The sequence below is a fragment of the Ranitomeya imitator genome, chromosome 3, assembly GCF_032444005.1.
Source record: "Ranitomeya imitator isolate aRanImi1 chromosome 3, aRanImi1.pri, whole genome shotgun sequence".
NCBI classification, from domain to species: Eukaryota; Metazoa; Chordata; class Amphibia; order Anura; family Dendrobatidae; genus Ranitomeya; species Ranitomeya imitator.
The window spans coordinates 352,172,328-352,186,202 of NC_091284.1; the positions used below are offsets into that span (position 1 = coordinate 352,172,328).

General features: G+C 39.8%; 1 protein-coding gene across 6 annotated transcripts in view; it reads right to left on the reverse strand.

Moving 5' to 3' along the window:
- The window catches only part of SFPQ (splicing factor proline and glutamine rich), a 33,813-nt gene that overhangs the window by 14,245 nt on the left and 5,693 nt on the right, over window positions 1-13,875 (reverse strand). For 2 of the 6 annotated variants that reach the window (XM_069756819.1, XM_069756817.1), the window contains 8 exons: window positions 12,373-12,674; window positions 12,167-12,262; window positions 11,857-12,053; window positions 11,481-11,565; window positions 10,834-10,948; window positions 10,133-10,178; window positions 9,923-10,041; window positions 692-5,803 (listed from right to left, as the gene is read on the reverse strand). In XM_069756819.1, coding sequence (XP_069612920.1) covers window positions 5,651-5,803; window positions 9,923-10,041; window positions 10,133-10,178; window positions 10,834-10,948; window positions 11,481-11,565; window positions 11,857-12,053; window positions 12,167-12,262; window positions 12,373-12,674 — 1,113 coding nt within the window. In that variant the 3' untranslated portion in view covers window positions 692-5,650. Of the gene's footprint in view, window positions 1-691; window positions 5,804-9,099; window positions 9,169-9,922; window positions 10,042-10,132; window positions 10,179-10,832; window positions 10,949-11,480; window positions 11,566-11,856; window positions 12,054-12,166; window positions 12,263-12,372; window positions 12,675-13,875 lie in introns of all 6 variants that reach the window. The other 4 variants (XM_069756820.1, XM_069756821.1, XM_069756818.1 and 1 more) reach the window with 4 other exon arrangements.

Sequence of the window (13,875 nt, forward strand, 5' to 3'; positions counted from 1 at the left end):
ATTTAATGTTTGCATGGCGCAACTCCTTACATTCGGTTGGCTGGCAGCTGTTAAGCTCATGCAGATCAAAAATATAGCAGGCAAAAATGGATTGTCGTCATTGAAAGACCAAACCCAGGAAGAGTCTGCCCAGGTTGGCCTAAAAAGGATTGAATATATAAATATTCAGATAGTAGCCATAACTGGAACACACACTTTTATTAACTTAAAGATAATAGTGGTCATTGCAAAGTTTCATCCCATTAGAAAGCCAAAAAGAACTCCAGCTAGAGCTAGATGCAAAAACATCCCCAGTACTTTGTCAAGTGACAAATCACAACCTAAATTTATCAGCTTATCTCCGAAGATGACGGCTTTACAAATTTAAACCAAACTGCAAGCATGTGGTCTTCCAAAGTAGACCTTTCCAAAGCAAAGTGAATATTTCAAGTACTAATCAGAAACCTAGTCTGTTACAGGAACTCCATGCCCACCCCAATAATGACTCCTGCTAGGTACAGTACAAAAGCCATGAAATCCTGTAGGCAAGTAAATGCCCACTGACATTTAGCATTATAGTTGTGCCTCGAGATATTATTTCATGTGAAAAATAAACAAGTGCTGCACTGTATTTCATTAAACAGAAGAGTTATGTCAGAATGGCATTTCTACACAGTATTTTACCAAGGTAGAGGATTTCTTATGTACCTACCTGATCACGGCCAGCATTGAACATCTTGAAGAGGCACTACTACATCCGGGATCCTACAGTCCTTTGGTAGCACTATGTTCCTCAAAGTTATGCACTGGAGAACTGCTTGCTACAGACGGCCACAAAGATTGAAGTGGCTAAATTGCCAGATAAAACCTGTAAATGCATTCCCATGCCTCTGGCTGCCAAGATCACAACAGATGTACGCATCTTTGCCAGGAATAAGTGAAGACTTTAACAGGAACGGTTAGTCAACTGGAATAGTATCTCCTTCTGAAACTTGCATTTATAGCAAGTACAGTACATATGAACTCCAATAGGACGTTAATTTTGCCAGTTGGCACGTGAAGCAAATGCCATTGGCAAATCTGCTATCACCATACCCATAGAAATGACAATTAAAGCGCTTTGGTTCCAACCATTTTTGATGAGCACTGTAAGTTCTTAAAAGGAAGCATGTCATCTGAGTCAGGCTGCTTGAACCATTGGAAGAACAGATCAGATGCAGTATTATAGCGTCTTTACGCAAAAATGCTGCAGAATTTTAGAAATCAGAAGCTGGCACAGGTTCTGTGTCAACTGACTAGCCTGAGGCAGGTTTACAATAGCTTCTCCCTGGCCCACTTGACTGACTGGGAAAGGCCTGTCAGAAAGGGGGATTCAGGTGGGAAGCAGCTGCCATAGTCTTGTCTGATTGGAGGCTTTAGTCCCTGGCTGGCTTTTCAAGGAGTCATCTGGATATATATATAAAAAAAAAAACACTGAGAAGTTGCTTAGTTTTTGCACAACTCAAAGTTGAGAATACGCACCGGGACTGGGGGGGGATTCTCTGGTGCTGGGAAAGTGACCAAAAGCCTGTCATTTGCATACTTCTGGCCACATTCCGACTAGACTGTATTCAACCTCGTGCAATACAATTGCATTGACATCTATTAGTCACGTGACCATATATGCAAGGAACATACTTGCAGACATGTACCAGCAGATCCTGGCACCAGAAAACACTCCGAGCACAAGCAGTGCAACTCCAGATTTGTAGCCCAAGGCCTACAATGCCAGTCAATGAATTAGGCCCCACGTCTAAGCGGACTAGTCTTAAGTTATTTCTCCTCCGAAATGCTAGTGTTTCAGAGTAGAAACATGAACTGCTATAATACAGCCAGGTTCAGGCAGCATGAATCAGATTCCATTTAAGCAACCCTGGCCATTTAAAGATCAACCATACTCAAGTAACTTCAGAATATGCGGTCCTTTATGTCCATGAGAATTAACACCATTTGACTTTTATAATTTGTCAACTGCGTATTAATCAGTTTCTCTGAAGAACCATCCTCTTCATTTGCAGTCAACTGAGCTGACGGGAGATTAGCTGCTATGGTGTAGGTCATACACCTCACAGGGAGAGTGATTCCCACTCTTCATTCCTTATATTAGTGCATAGAAGCAAAATGGAGACTATAGGGCTGTACTCTGAATGCACAAGCCCTGAGGAAAGTTAAAAGACTTGAGAATCAAAGATCATTCTGAACTTTCTCCTACTCTGCACCTCACTCCTAGATGGAAACTGGCTCTAACCAGAAACCAGTGAGCTGGGAGTCAAATTTTGGAATACATTTCTCTAAAGCAGATCATATGGCAGTATACTTGTGTCTCCTACATTTATCAGAGAAATCTGCTTCATTCCCTAAAGATTATCGTTGCCTGTGCTTATACAAAAGTTGGTTAAAAGTACAGTTCAATTTAAGTGCTCAGATTTACATAAAAAACAAGAGGGGGTGAAAAAAATTTGACAGCAACTGACAGGTCCAGTTTTAGACTAGCTCTGGTAGCATCACTAAACTAGAATCCTACCAGACTAACTTTTAGAGAAGTCCCCACAATGCAGGCTCTCTGTTCCATGTAATAGAGATCAGAGGCCCAAGAGTATGGTATATGGAAAGGATCATTCTTCTTGAGACTTAATATGCCATCTGCCTTTTGATTGATAAATTCTATTTATTCTGGGTATATCGTTTTAAAAAGTAAAGTGAGAAGCGCAAGTAGACCAAATGCCCCCATTTACCTTTTTTTCAGATCCCTTTAGTTTCATAAAGCTGGAGAATCTTGTCTCAAAATAGCGAGTTGCCAAGCTACGACGTTACAGAATGACAACTAGACGCCACAACTAGGTTTTGAAATTAGTGTGGCACCTGTTTTTGTACATTTTCTTTGCAAGTAAGCAAAAAGATCGTAATCTCAAATAACAGATATTTGAGCATGGCCCTGCCTTAATGTCACCAATTTATCTTAAGGATGTCTGCCTTTGAATTATATATCTGCATCTCAACAACTAAAACTAGTTAACAGTTTTAAGGAGAAGGACTTGAGACTGGTAACTTCATTCCACGCTGCAAATATTAAGGCTATGAGAAATTGCCTACTTCTGAGATTGTTGAAGCTTTACATTTTTTCCCAAGACACTGTAATTTAAAGAGACAGAATTAACTTTACAGAAAAACCAGTCAGTCATTGTGGCCTTGTCCCATGTTCTACAAATTATAGACACGATGACCCCAACTTTAATCAATGATTATCTGTATTAAAGGTAATCTGTCAGCAGGATTCTAATCCCCACCTGAAAAAAATTACGCACATTTCCCTTGGCCAGTCCATTACTGAAAGCAGCATTTGAAGCCATATGCAGATTAGTCTTCAGAGCTGCAGTGGTCAGTGTCTCTCCAGTGTTCTACTGCTTGAATTTCAGCCACTATGGTGTGTGACTTCAGGCAAGAGTAGCCTTTAATCAAGCAAGAGACTGCACTGGGTGGAGAATGGACCTGAAGTGACAGCATTCAAATCTACACATTGCGCAGTCTGAATTCAAGTTACAAATGAGGCTGAAAAACAGGAACAGACTAGCCATGTAATGGTATTGCTACCTTGTACTTTTAACATGAAGCTTGCATTGTGAAATCTTGTTGACAGATTCCCTTTAAGAGGTCACTAAAGTTTTACAGCCAGAAAATGTGTTGCGATTTACAAGAGATACTACAGTGTACATATCCATCTAGAATTCACATGGCAACCTTCGTCTACAGTGACCTAAGGGTATGTGCACACGATGCAGATTTAGTGCAGATCTGCAGCGGTTTTTTCTGCAGCAGAAACGCTGCAGATCAGCACTGTTTTACAGTACAATGTAAATCAATGTGAAAAAAAAAAGCTGTGCACATGGTGCAGAAAAATCTGCGCAGAAACGCTGCAGATTTCAAAGAAGTGCATGTCACTTTTGTGCAGTTCTGCAGCGCCCTCCATGATAAAAATCTGCAGTGGTAAAATCTGCACAAAAACTGCACAAAATCTGCACCTGCGGATTCTGCCAGGAGATGCAGATTTAGTGCAGAAAATTCTGCACCACATTTCCTACGTGTGCACATAGCCTTAAGCAAATAAGGTTACAAGCATAAAATGCTTTCAGGCTTCCCCCTCCACCCACCCAATGTGCTCTTTTTTAAACAAAAAAAAAAAAACAAGACTACTTTACTCCCCCTCCCTGTGGGTCCAGTGCAGTGATACTGCTCCCAGCGTTCTTGTCTGCAGCCAGTGCTGTAAACTCTGGCACAGCAACTTAGCTCAGTAGTTGGCTGCAACGCCAAAGCGTCATCAGCGCTGCAGGCAATAACATAACGGGAACAGGACTTAACCCAGGAAGGATGAGTAAGGGCAAGTTTTAGAATTACTTGATCAGTTAACACTCAATTTACTAAACAAAAATTTCATTTGAACCCACCAATAAGGGTTTCAAATATTTAATTTTTTGTGATTAGAATATATAAGCTTGTATAATTTACCATAAAGCTACAGACCATGTGTAGGATATCTGTAAAACATTGAATCTGCCACAATGCGCAAGACCTAAAACCGGTAAGTCATCTGCAAGCTTGGTGTTCTTGAAACCAAAGAAATATTTACATTTAAGTTTTCTTTATGGATAGGTTGATTTGCCTGACATTACCACAACACAGTTCACTACAGATGTAGTTCTACAAACTGGCCTTCAATGTAGAAGAAAAAAATTAATGCAAAAAAATGTTAATTGCACATCTTCCTGGCCACATTGGCTTCTTTATATGGATGGAATTCTCACGTGCTGCCAAATTTTAAGGCATGGGATGCTGACCCAGCCACAATCAAGTGTTACTTCAGTGGACACCCTTACAAGAGTCTAAAGTTATGAATTCGGATTACATCACTTCAGACAATTCCCTGCCTTGGGACTGGCTAGTCCCATTTTAGTAAATATATTATGTTACCCAACACAAAAAGCATTCCACATTTTTATTTACAAGTTTGTTTTTTTAATACAATGAATTACAAGGACAATTTCCATGGAGCTTCTACTCAAAGCACAATACTCAAATACATAAAAAGGAGGGAGTTACTAGATTTTACCTAAATTGTTGGGCAGATAAACCACACTAAACTGAATCATCATGACAATACCAAAGCGAGCGGTATTTGTGCTGCACACATTGGTTAATGCATGTGTGGAGCTGCCTATTTGGCTTTACAGCCTGTTACTGGATGTGGGTGGCTTTAGAGAGAAGCCAAGTCATGCAGTGGTCTTACCAGGCCACAATCAAGGTTTTTGTAGCTGATGACACGTTATCTAAGAAAACAGATGAAAATGTTTTGAATGGCAAGTGTCAAATCGTTGTTTAGCATCCAGTATAGCTGAAGCAGTGTTTTGTTTTTTTAAAATATAGAAACTAAAAAAGGGCAAGTAGAGGGAAGGGCATTCACAAACTGTCAAAACAAAATGAGACCATGTCACAAATTAAATCTGCATATATTGAATGGTTTTACAAATACTGGGTCAAGCAAAGGCATCCATAAAATGTAATTATCTCGCTAAAAATGCAAGTTTAAAAAAAAAAATTATATAAAACAAAAGGTTACATTATGTTTCTGGGAATCTGTTTAGAACCTAGGCTTTTTGTTTGGTGCTTCATAATCCTCTCTCCCCCTGCTGCTATAACCTCCAGCAGTTGCTGCAGGAGCTACAGCTCCAATTCCTCTGGAAGCCTGTGCATTGGGAGTCCCTGCATTGCCTTGGCCAAATCGATCGTTACGCTATTGAAAAGACAAGTACAGTTCGTTACAGAAGAAGTCCATGTGTATAATATGTTTTTTGTTTTTTTTTTACAGAAGAGTCCCGTAGTCAAGGTTCGTCGATACAATCACCAGTGAGCCGATCCACAGGCACGAGGAACATAGAAAGGAAAAAAGGGTAATTTGCAAATTAGTTAAGTATCACACATACCACGAGATACGCGCCCACAATTGATAAAGGTAAGCCGTTTCAAATAAGACTTATAGCTGTGCTTGAAAAAGCACATATGAGCAACTGGAATGTTATGATGCTACAGTCAAGAGGCATTCACATACCTTTTGTCAATGGAACAAAAGTGAGACCCATCACTGCATGGCCTTATATGCTCACTGGTAAAAACAGCACTAGTACATGGCCCTAACAGAATCACACTATTCATATAGATTGTACCAAATCATTTCAGAGGGTCAGTCAGCATTTCATAATACCAATGTGAGAACACTGCTACCTTACTCAAAAGCAACCAAAATTGCTTACCGAACATGTTCCTGAAGTTGCCTCTAGAACAGCGCTTCTCAAACTGAGATGCCCCTAGTTGTTAAGGCAGTTACATCACAGGAGCGGTCATAAGCTGATCACTCCTGCTGCAATAATAGGAAGTGGAGCAGCAAAGCTTGATCTTATTGTGCTTGCTGCCACAAAAAAAAAAAAAGAATTTCTGTGTTGGCAACCAGTATGTTTAAAATTAATTTTATATGCAATTGTGCATTATGGTATTGGTTCTTAAAATAGCAAAAAAAAATCTAGACAATTTAATATACAGCTATTTTTAACTAGCAATATTTTTCTGATGCCACAAGGAGCTGGAATCTATTGATAGGATGATCTATTTTTCTAGGCCTCTGGTTTGCCAGAGCAACCCAATAAGGTGACAGAGGGAGAACTATCCCTCTACCAACCCTTTACATACCATGGCGCTATATAAATAAAATTATTATTATTATTATACCAGTTATTGAGAAATTGAGAGACTCCACAGTGCAGATTGCACTCTTCACTGGTGTGTAAGCGGAGTATATTGAGCATTATTAGCTAGTGTCAGGATAAAGAACCATTGGGGAAGATGAACAGCTTGTTCACATCATTTAAAACCTTGATGTGAAAAGGCTCTGGAAGCAATGGAATGGGTTAAAAAAAAAACTGTCCTTAACTTGTATTTAAGGGAATTCACCAGGAATATATAAAAAATAGTTGATTTGCTGGTGAGAAAAAAAAAACACACTTTTAAGGTACTTTTATAGAATTAAAATGACCATTATATTGTTACAGTGATAAACTGTTCCTAGAATGTTCATAGGAGAGATGCAGTAGGAAGTCCTAACCCCCTCCTGTTTATGTGTGCACCACTTGATGTGTGGTTGCAATATGGACAATGATATCTAAAGCATTGTGGAAATTAATAGCGCTACATAAGGGCAGTCAGACTGCCATGAAAATTGGACAGATCGGAACACAGTGCACTGGCTGCTCTCCTGACCCAAGCAAAACAGCAAAGGAATACATGCTGTACCGCTCAGGTCAGGAGAGCCACCAGCCAGTCCAAGCACTGTGTTCTGATAGCATTCTGATTTATAAGGTCGTGATAACGGGGTACCACTGTGTTGCCATGACTACCAGGGTCTGTTGAAGACCATGCTTGTCAGGTCAATCCTGTGAAAGTCAGCATTTAGCTGGTGTTCATAGGAGTTTGTGATTTTAGCTATACAATGGTAAACTGCTATGTATAGTACAAGCGATCAAACGATTGTGGTTTCAAGTACTTTTAGGTGGACTAGTAAATAGCTTAACACTTAAAAATTTGAAAGTTCAAATAACTTTTTGAACCATTTAAAATACATTTTAAAAACCCTCATTTGGTATTGCTGTAAAACCCTGATCAAAATATAGATTAAGCTAATCGCTAACCAGGGTAACAAAAAAAGTAAAAGTTAGAATTAAGCTTTTTTGGCAGCAACAACATTGAGACGAACAAAACCACTACCCCAAAATGGTATCCAAAAATGTCCGCCCATGGCAAAAAACCACAAACCCATATTCTGGAAAAAAAAAAAAAAAAAAACATTTTACGTCTTGGAAACAGGGTTTTTGCAGCAAGCAAGAGCTTCTGAATTTTTCACCTTAAAAAAAAAAAAAAAAAACATGTTCAGATTCTACATAATCATATTGAGCTGGAGAATCAGGTTTCTGTAGTGAACGCAAAGAATTTGTTGAATTGCACTTTCAACATTTGGAATAGTTTTCCCACTTTCCAGTGCATTAAGTGATAAAATTAATTCGTCAATGAAAAGTCAACTTGTCCCGCAAATAAAAGCTGCCCTCATAAAACTGTATGCAAAACCGGTAGAAGGAAAAAAAAAAAAAAATCACAGAAATACACCAAGTCATGAAGGGGGTAGGGTGATGTCCAGCAGTAGACCAGCCATTTAAGTGATCTTTTAATTGTAATCCTGCCTGTAATGAGATTTCTGGAAGATCTCTACCGGAAAAATTTTTTTTTAAAATTCATAAATTCAGCTGGTGACCATTTAGAAAAATAAGTATGGATAGTGAAACCTGAGCAGTAGTTTTGCCTTGCCTTTGACAACTAGTGAGGCCCCAGTAGAGATTTTGAGAAGCCCTGATCTAGAGTTTAGTCATATGAACCTAATGACATCCAACGTGGAAGCTGTTACATACAACAAACCAAGGCCAAATGCGTGAGCAATGTATCTCTGGTGTCAGTGACATTTCAAATGCTGTTTTAGGACTGCTGTGGTCAATTCATCATTCTTCCCTCGAGTTTAGCAACAAGATATGGCACTCCCCTGCGGTCGCAAGAAATGTACAATCAGCCATCTAATCATCTGGTTTACGCTACTTATTGCAGTAGCTCTAAACACGTGTTTTATAGAATAGTAACAAATTCTAAGTCATTGTACAGAACAGCCCCCAATCCCTCATCTAAACCAAGTCTGCAGAAATGAAGCAGACCATCTAACATGGCTATAATATAGCACAGCTGGGAGTGGACCACCTGCATTTTACAGCAGCTGATTTAAGATTTGAGAGAGAGTGCAGGGAACATTACTGAAAGGGATAAGCTTTTAGCAGTTACATTATCCATTACAAAAAGATAGGAAAAAATCCAGGGACACAGGTCGAGGTCTACATCTTGTTTAACAATCAAAAAATAACATTGTTGTACAGAGTTTTAAAACACATTTTATATATTAGATGTATAATAATGGTCACTAGGTTAAGTGGCAACTTTTCTTACCGAATCAGGCTTTACATTTGGAAACCTCTAATATTGCCCAAATATGAGTGAATCTGCATAACTGGCTTCCTGTAAGTATATAGGAAACATAACTAAACCACTGTTAGGCAAAGTTTTTTTTTTCTTACAAAAATAAAGAAAAAGTTGTGTTGTGGGTTGCATGCAGGCTGCACGACACCAGACTAGGCATCCACAATAGCTTCAGCAGAAAAATGCTATTCCAATTTATATGCCCTCATGAGCAGTGTTCAAAACTTAAAGTCAATGTTCAGCCATAATGGTCAGCCTGTGCAAAGGATGCATTGAACCTTAGCAAGTGAAGACCATGGGCTGAGAACAGAGAATGGATAACAGCACATTAAACTGAACTTCTAGAAAAGAGTGGTCACACAGAAGAAATCTTGCTCATTACTCCCTGTATACTGAAGGTCTGTCCTTTTCAAGCAGACTTGGCATAGATTCACATTACAGGATAGTGCAGTCAAACACCTGCCTAACATAACCTAGTACTCCAGACAAATACTGTATAATGCAAGACTGATTTCACAAAGAGGGTAAATCCAAGATAACGATTGAATAGAAAAGCTGCAAGATGCAAGCCACCTGCACTGAAATGCTTACCTACTGTCAGAACACTAAAATTGACGCTTTTGAATTTGACAAATTATATCTCAAACTGAATTTTTAGTTCAGACTTGCTTGTTTTGGCACTAGTACAACTACAACACTGCGGTGTCAATTGAGCAGCATTAGCCTGGATAGATGGGCATTCTAGTTATATAGACTACTACTATCACTATTAGAACACAGTTGGATACATTACCATTTCTCCTGCCATAAGTGATGAAGCAATTGCAGCCTGGGTAACACCTGGGCTGCCATCATAGCTCATGCCAGGTGTCCCAAGAGGTGGGTACTTCTGTGCTGCAGCACCATATGGATCTTTTAAATAAATAAGACAATCAATGAATGGCAAATGCAAAGCAGTTCACTTTTAATGTGCTTTCTACAAAGCAAATGAGTGGTTTCTCACCTGCCATGGACATAGAGTTTGCTCCCATGCGCATATCTCGCTCCCTCTGTGAAGGAAGTTAAATTTTTAAAAAAGCACACCGTAATATATTTTGACTACACCTGTGTAAAGGTGTGGGTAGTTAAATGTTAATATAATTACCAATCATCCCTTTTCCCTAGTTTCCAGCACCCCTCTGGTCACATGAAAGTCATTTCAGATTGCCAAATGCCACTTGGCTTTATGCATGAGCTGGAAGTCGCTTTTACAATGTAAGCTTGGTGCCTCATTCCAACGCTCCATAGACTTGTACTTACATGTCCCACAGAACCCAATGTACAAGCAAATCAGAAAAGCCATTATGTGACAGAGGAGACCCACAGGCAATGTCAATAATTAGTCCCTCTCCTCCATCCCTCCAATTCTAAAGATCATTGAAAGATAAGCCAATCTCCACCCTTCCATAACTGAAAATTGTACATGCAACTGAAGATGGAGTGTTCTGGGCATTATCAAAACAATTACTGAGCAAAAACCCGCCACCGCTTTTTCATATTTTGCCACAGAAGTACGATAGCAGAAAGTTACACCATCTCCGATACAGTGAAACCTTGATTGTGGCACACAAGCCATCCAAGATTAAGGAGCAAAATTTGGTGCATATTACAGAGTGCTTTTAATTAGGAACGAATGTCTCAGATAAAGGTCACCCAAACACTTACTGGGTCCATGTATCCCATACGATAGCCCTCTTCTCTTTGGCGTCTCATCTGCTCTTCCATTTCACGCTGACGAATAATCATTTCTTCTTCACGTCTGCGTCTTTCCTCTTCTTGTCTGTTTAAGAAGAACATTTCTTGAGCTGCATTTTTTTATACTGCACGTGGACCAAAAGACAAATCTAAAAAGAACGTTTCAAATTTTTATACTTGTGTTTAAACTGTACTCATTTTATGGAGAACTGCAATTCTGGATTACAGGTCAACAGAACTCTTGTGCAGTTATGCCTAGGCTTTTGTGGGAAAAAAATAAAAAATTGACAAATGAGTTGTCCTGCTTGTCTGTGCATGTGCCAACAAAGTTGCTGTCAATGACTGTCGGAATATAGAAACATGCTCCAAAGACAGAGTGGTGTTGTCACCACAAGTCTTTAGTCAGTAAATAGTAAGATGGGACAAATTGTATACTTTATGAATTTGATGAGTAAGTATCATCACAACCCAGTGCCACCATGTCATAGCTAGGCAAAAAGAATGAAAAACAAAGAAAAGTCAGAAAGTTTGCACAGTTTGCAGTTTTAAAAAGTTGCAAAGTTTTGCGCAGCAATTCTGCCATAAAAGATTTGATGAAATCAGGTTAAAATGTTTACCTTAACTGCATTTCCTTGCGCTTTTGCATTTCTTGATTGTGAATTTCTTCCATCCGTCTAAGCTCTTCTTGACGTCTCATGAGATCTGTATTACAAAGTAAATGAAGCAAAGTGTATATTTTACTACACAAGGCAGCAGACCTAAGACTAGCCTACCATTTACATGAAAGATCTAGCAATCTGGCAAACGTTTCTACCTTTTTCAGTGCAGCTTTACTTAAAAGGACTACTGGTATTAGGAAGATTTTAAAAGCTAACAAAATTACTGTTAAGTGATGTTACTTAGGTGAATAGCACAAACTGCATTGTTTAGACAAGTACTATTTTGGAAGGAGCCCAATAACTATTACTACCAGCATGTCCAAAACAAACCAACCTTGTCGAAGCAGGTTGGCTTGGTGTTCATGGAAAGCATCTTCCATTTCACTTTCAAGCTTCTCTTTAGCTTCTTTCATGTTTTTGTCCACTTGTTGTCTTTGCTGTTTCTCCATATCATCCAAGGACTTCCACCTTTGGGAATATTCAAACTCAAAGGAGCCATGTTGTGCAAATCGAGGCGGTACCTCCCTCTCCCTGTTGAAGATTGTTTGATACGGTTATACTGTGTAGACATTTACTGCCTTTACGTTTATAATTGTGGACCACACTTTCGAGAGCATGGTCAATTGTTAAGATTTCAGACTCACTTTTGATACATGTGGTTCTTCTGAGCAAGTTTCTCTGGCAGCCCATCCTCATCATCAAACTGCTCCAGGGGCTCCACAATAACAGGCATGGGAGTCCTTTAAGGTGTGTTGTAGACGCAATAACAGTTACATTAACAGGTTTAAAAAACGATATATACCAAAAATACTGAACAGATTAGAAGACTGCTGACAAGCAAAATACTTACGTGGTTAAAAGAAACACTCCATCTGCACACCTGTCAAAAGCCTTTCTGGCAGCTGGTTTGGCTGCAAATTCAACTATTCCCTTTCCAGTGGATCGGCCTCTGTCATCCACGATAACTACTGCCCTTTCAACTGGTCCAAATTGACTGAAGGCTTCTTCTAAGAGCTCATTTGATACATATGGAGACAGGTTTCGCACAGAAAGGGCTGCAGAATGGGTGGCAAACCGTACTCTGAGCTGACGGCCCCTCATCGGGAAATCATCAAGCTCAGCTTTAGCAATCTCAGCCAGTGCTCTAGTTTCCTGTAGAAATAAGCATAGAATGGCACTTTAAACCTCACAGCAATTATACAACTACTTTTAGATGGCATATAGAAGTGCAGTTCCAATTCAGCCATTCACATGATTGAAAATGCCACTGATAAACGGTGTTAGACTTTGTGCCAATCATGGGACCAGGTGTTAAGTACTAGCTTCATACAGTTAGTCTGTGGCTAAACCTTACAGAAACTTCTCTGCACTTCGATAGCTGCATCTTAACTGAAGAAGCTAAGGCTGGTTTGACATTTGTGGTTGTGTCCGCAGCGTTTGATGCATACGTCTGCATGGTCTTGATTTCCTATCTTTAACATTGTAGACGCAGGTGCATGCGTTTGCTTACGCATGCTTTTTTTGCGGTGTGCGACTGATGCACCATGTTAGAATTTTTTGGGTGTCAAATTTCCACCACCATACGCATGCGGATGCTTGTGGAAGGAATGCGTCAAAACACCACATTACAGTCTATAGGAACGCAAGGACATGCGTTCGCTTGCGCTTGCACAAGGGTCTACATACAGAAATCCCATGAGCCCTTGTGTCAAGGAAATTCTTGAAAAAATGTTTTCATAAAAAACGCATGTGCAAAAACACGAACGCATGCAAAAACTGATGCAAACGTTTTTATCAGTCATGTGTAAGTTGATGCGGATAAACGCAGCGTTATCATGCATTTTGCCATTGCGTTTGAGTACGAAATGCTGCAAACAACCACAAATGTGAACCTAGCTAAACTGTTGGGTTTATTCCTTTCTATTGACCAGGGCCTTAAAGGGAATCTGTCACCTAATTTTGGCCCTATAAGATGCGGCCACCGGCTTCAAGGGCTTATCTACAGCATTACAGAATGCTGTAGATAAGCGAACCCCATCCCCCCCCCATGTAACCTGAAAGGTAAGAAGAACAAGTTATATTATATTCACCCAATGGGCGTCGCAGGTCGGGTCCAACACCTCCCATCTTCATACGATGTCGTCCTCTTAGCTTCCTGTTGAGGCTCCTGCGCAGGCATACTTTATCTGCCCTATTGAGGAGCCGCGACAGGAAGCAAAGAAGAGTTCAACATTGCATGAAGATGGGAGGCGCCAGAACCAGACCTGTAACACCCATCAGACGGGACCAGGACCGCCCCTGGGTGAGTATAATTTTATCTTGCAGGTTACATGGGGGGACTTATCTACAGCAT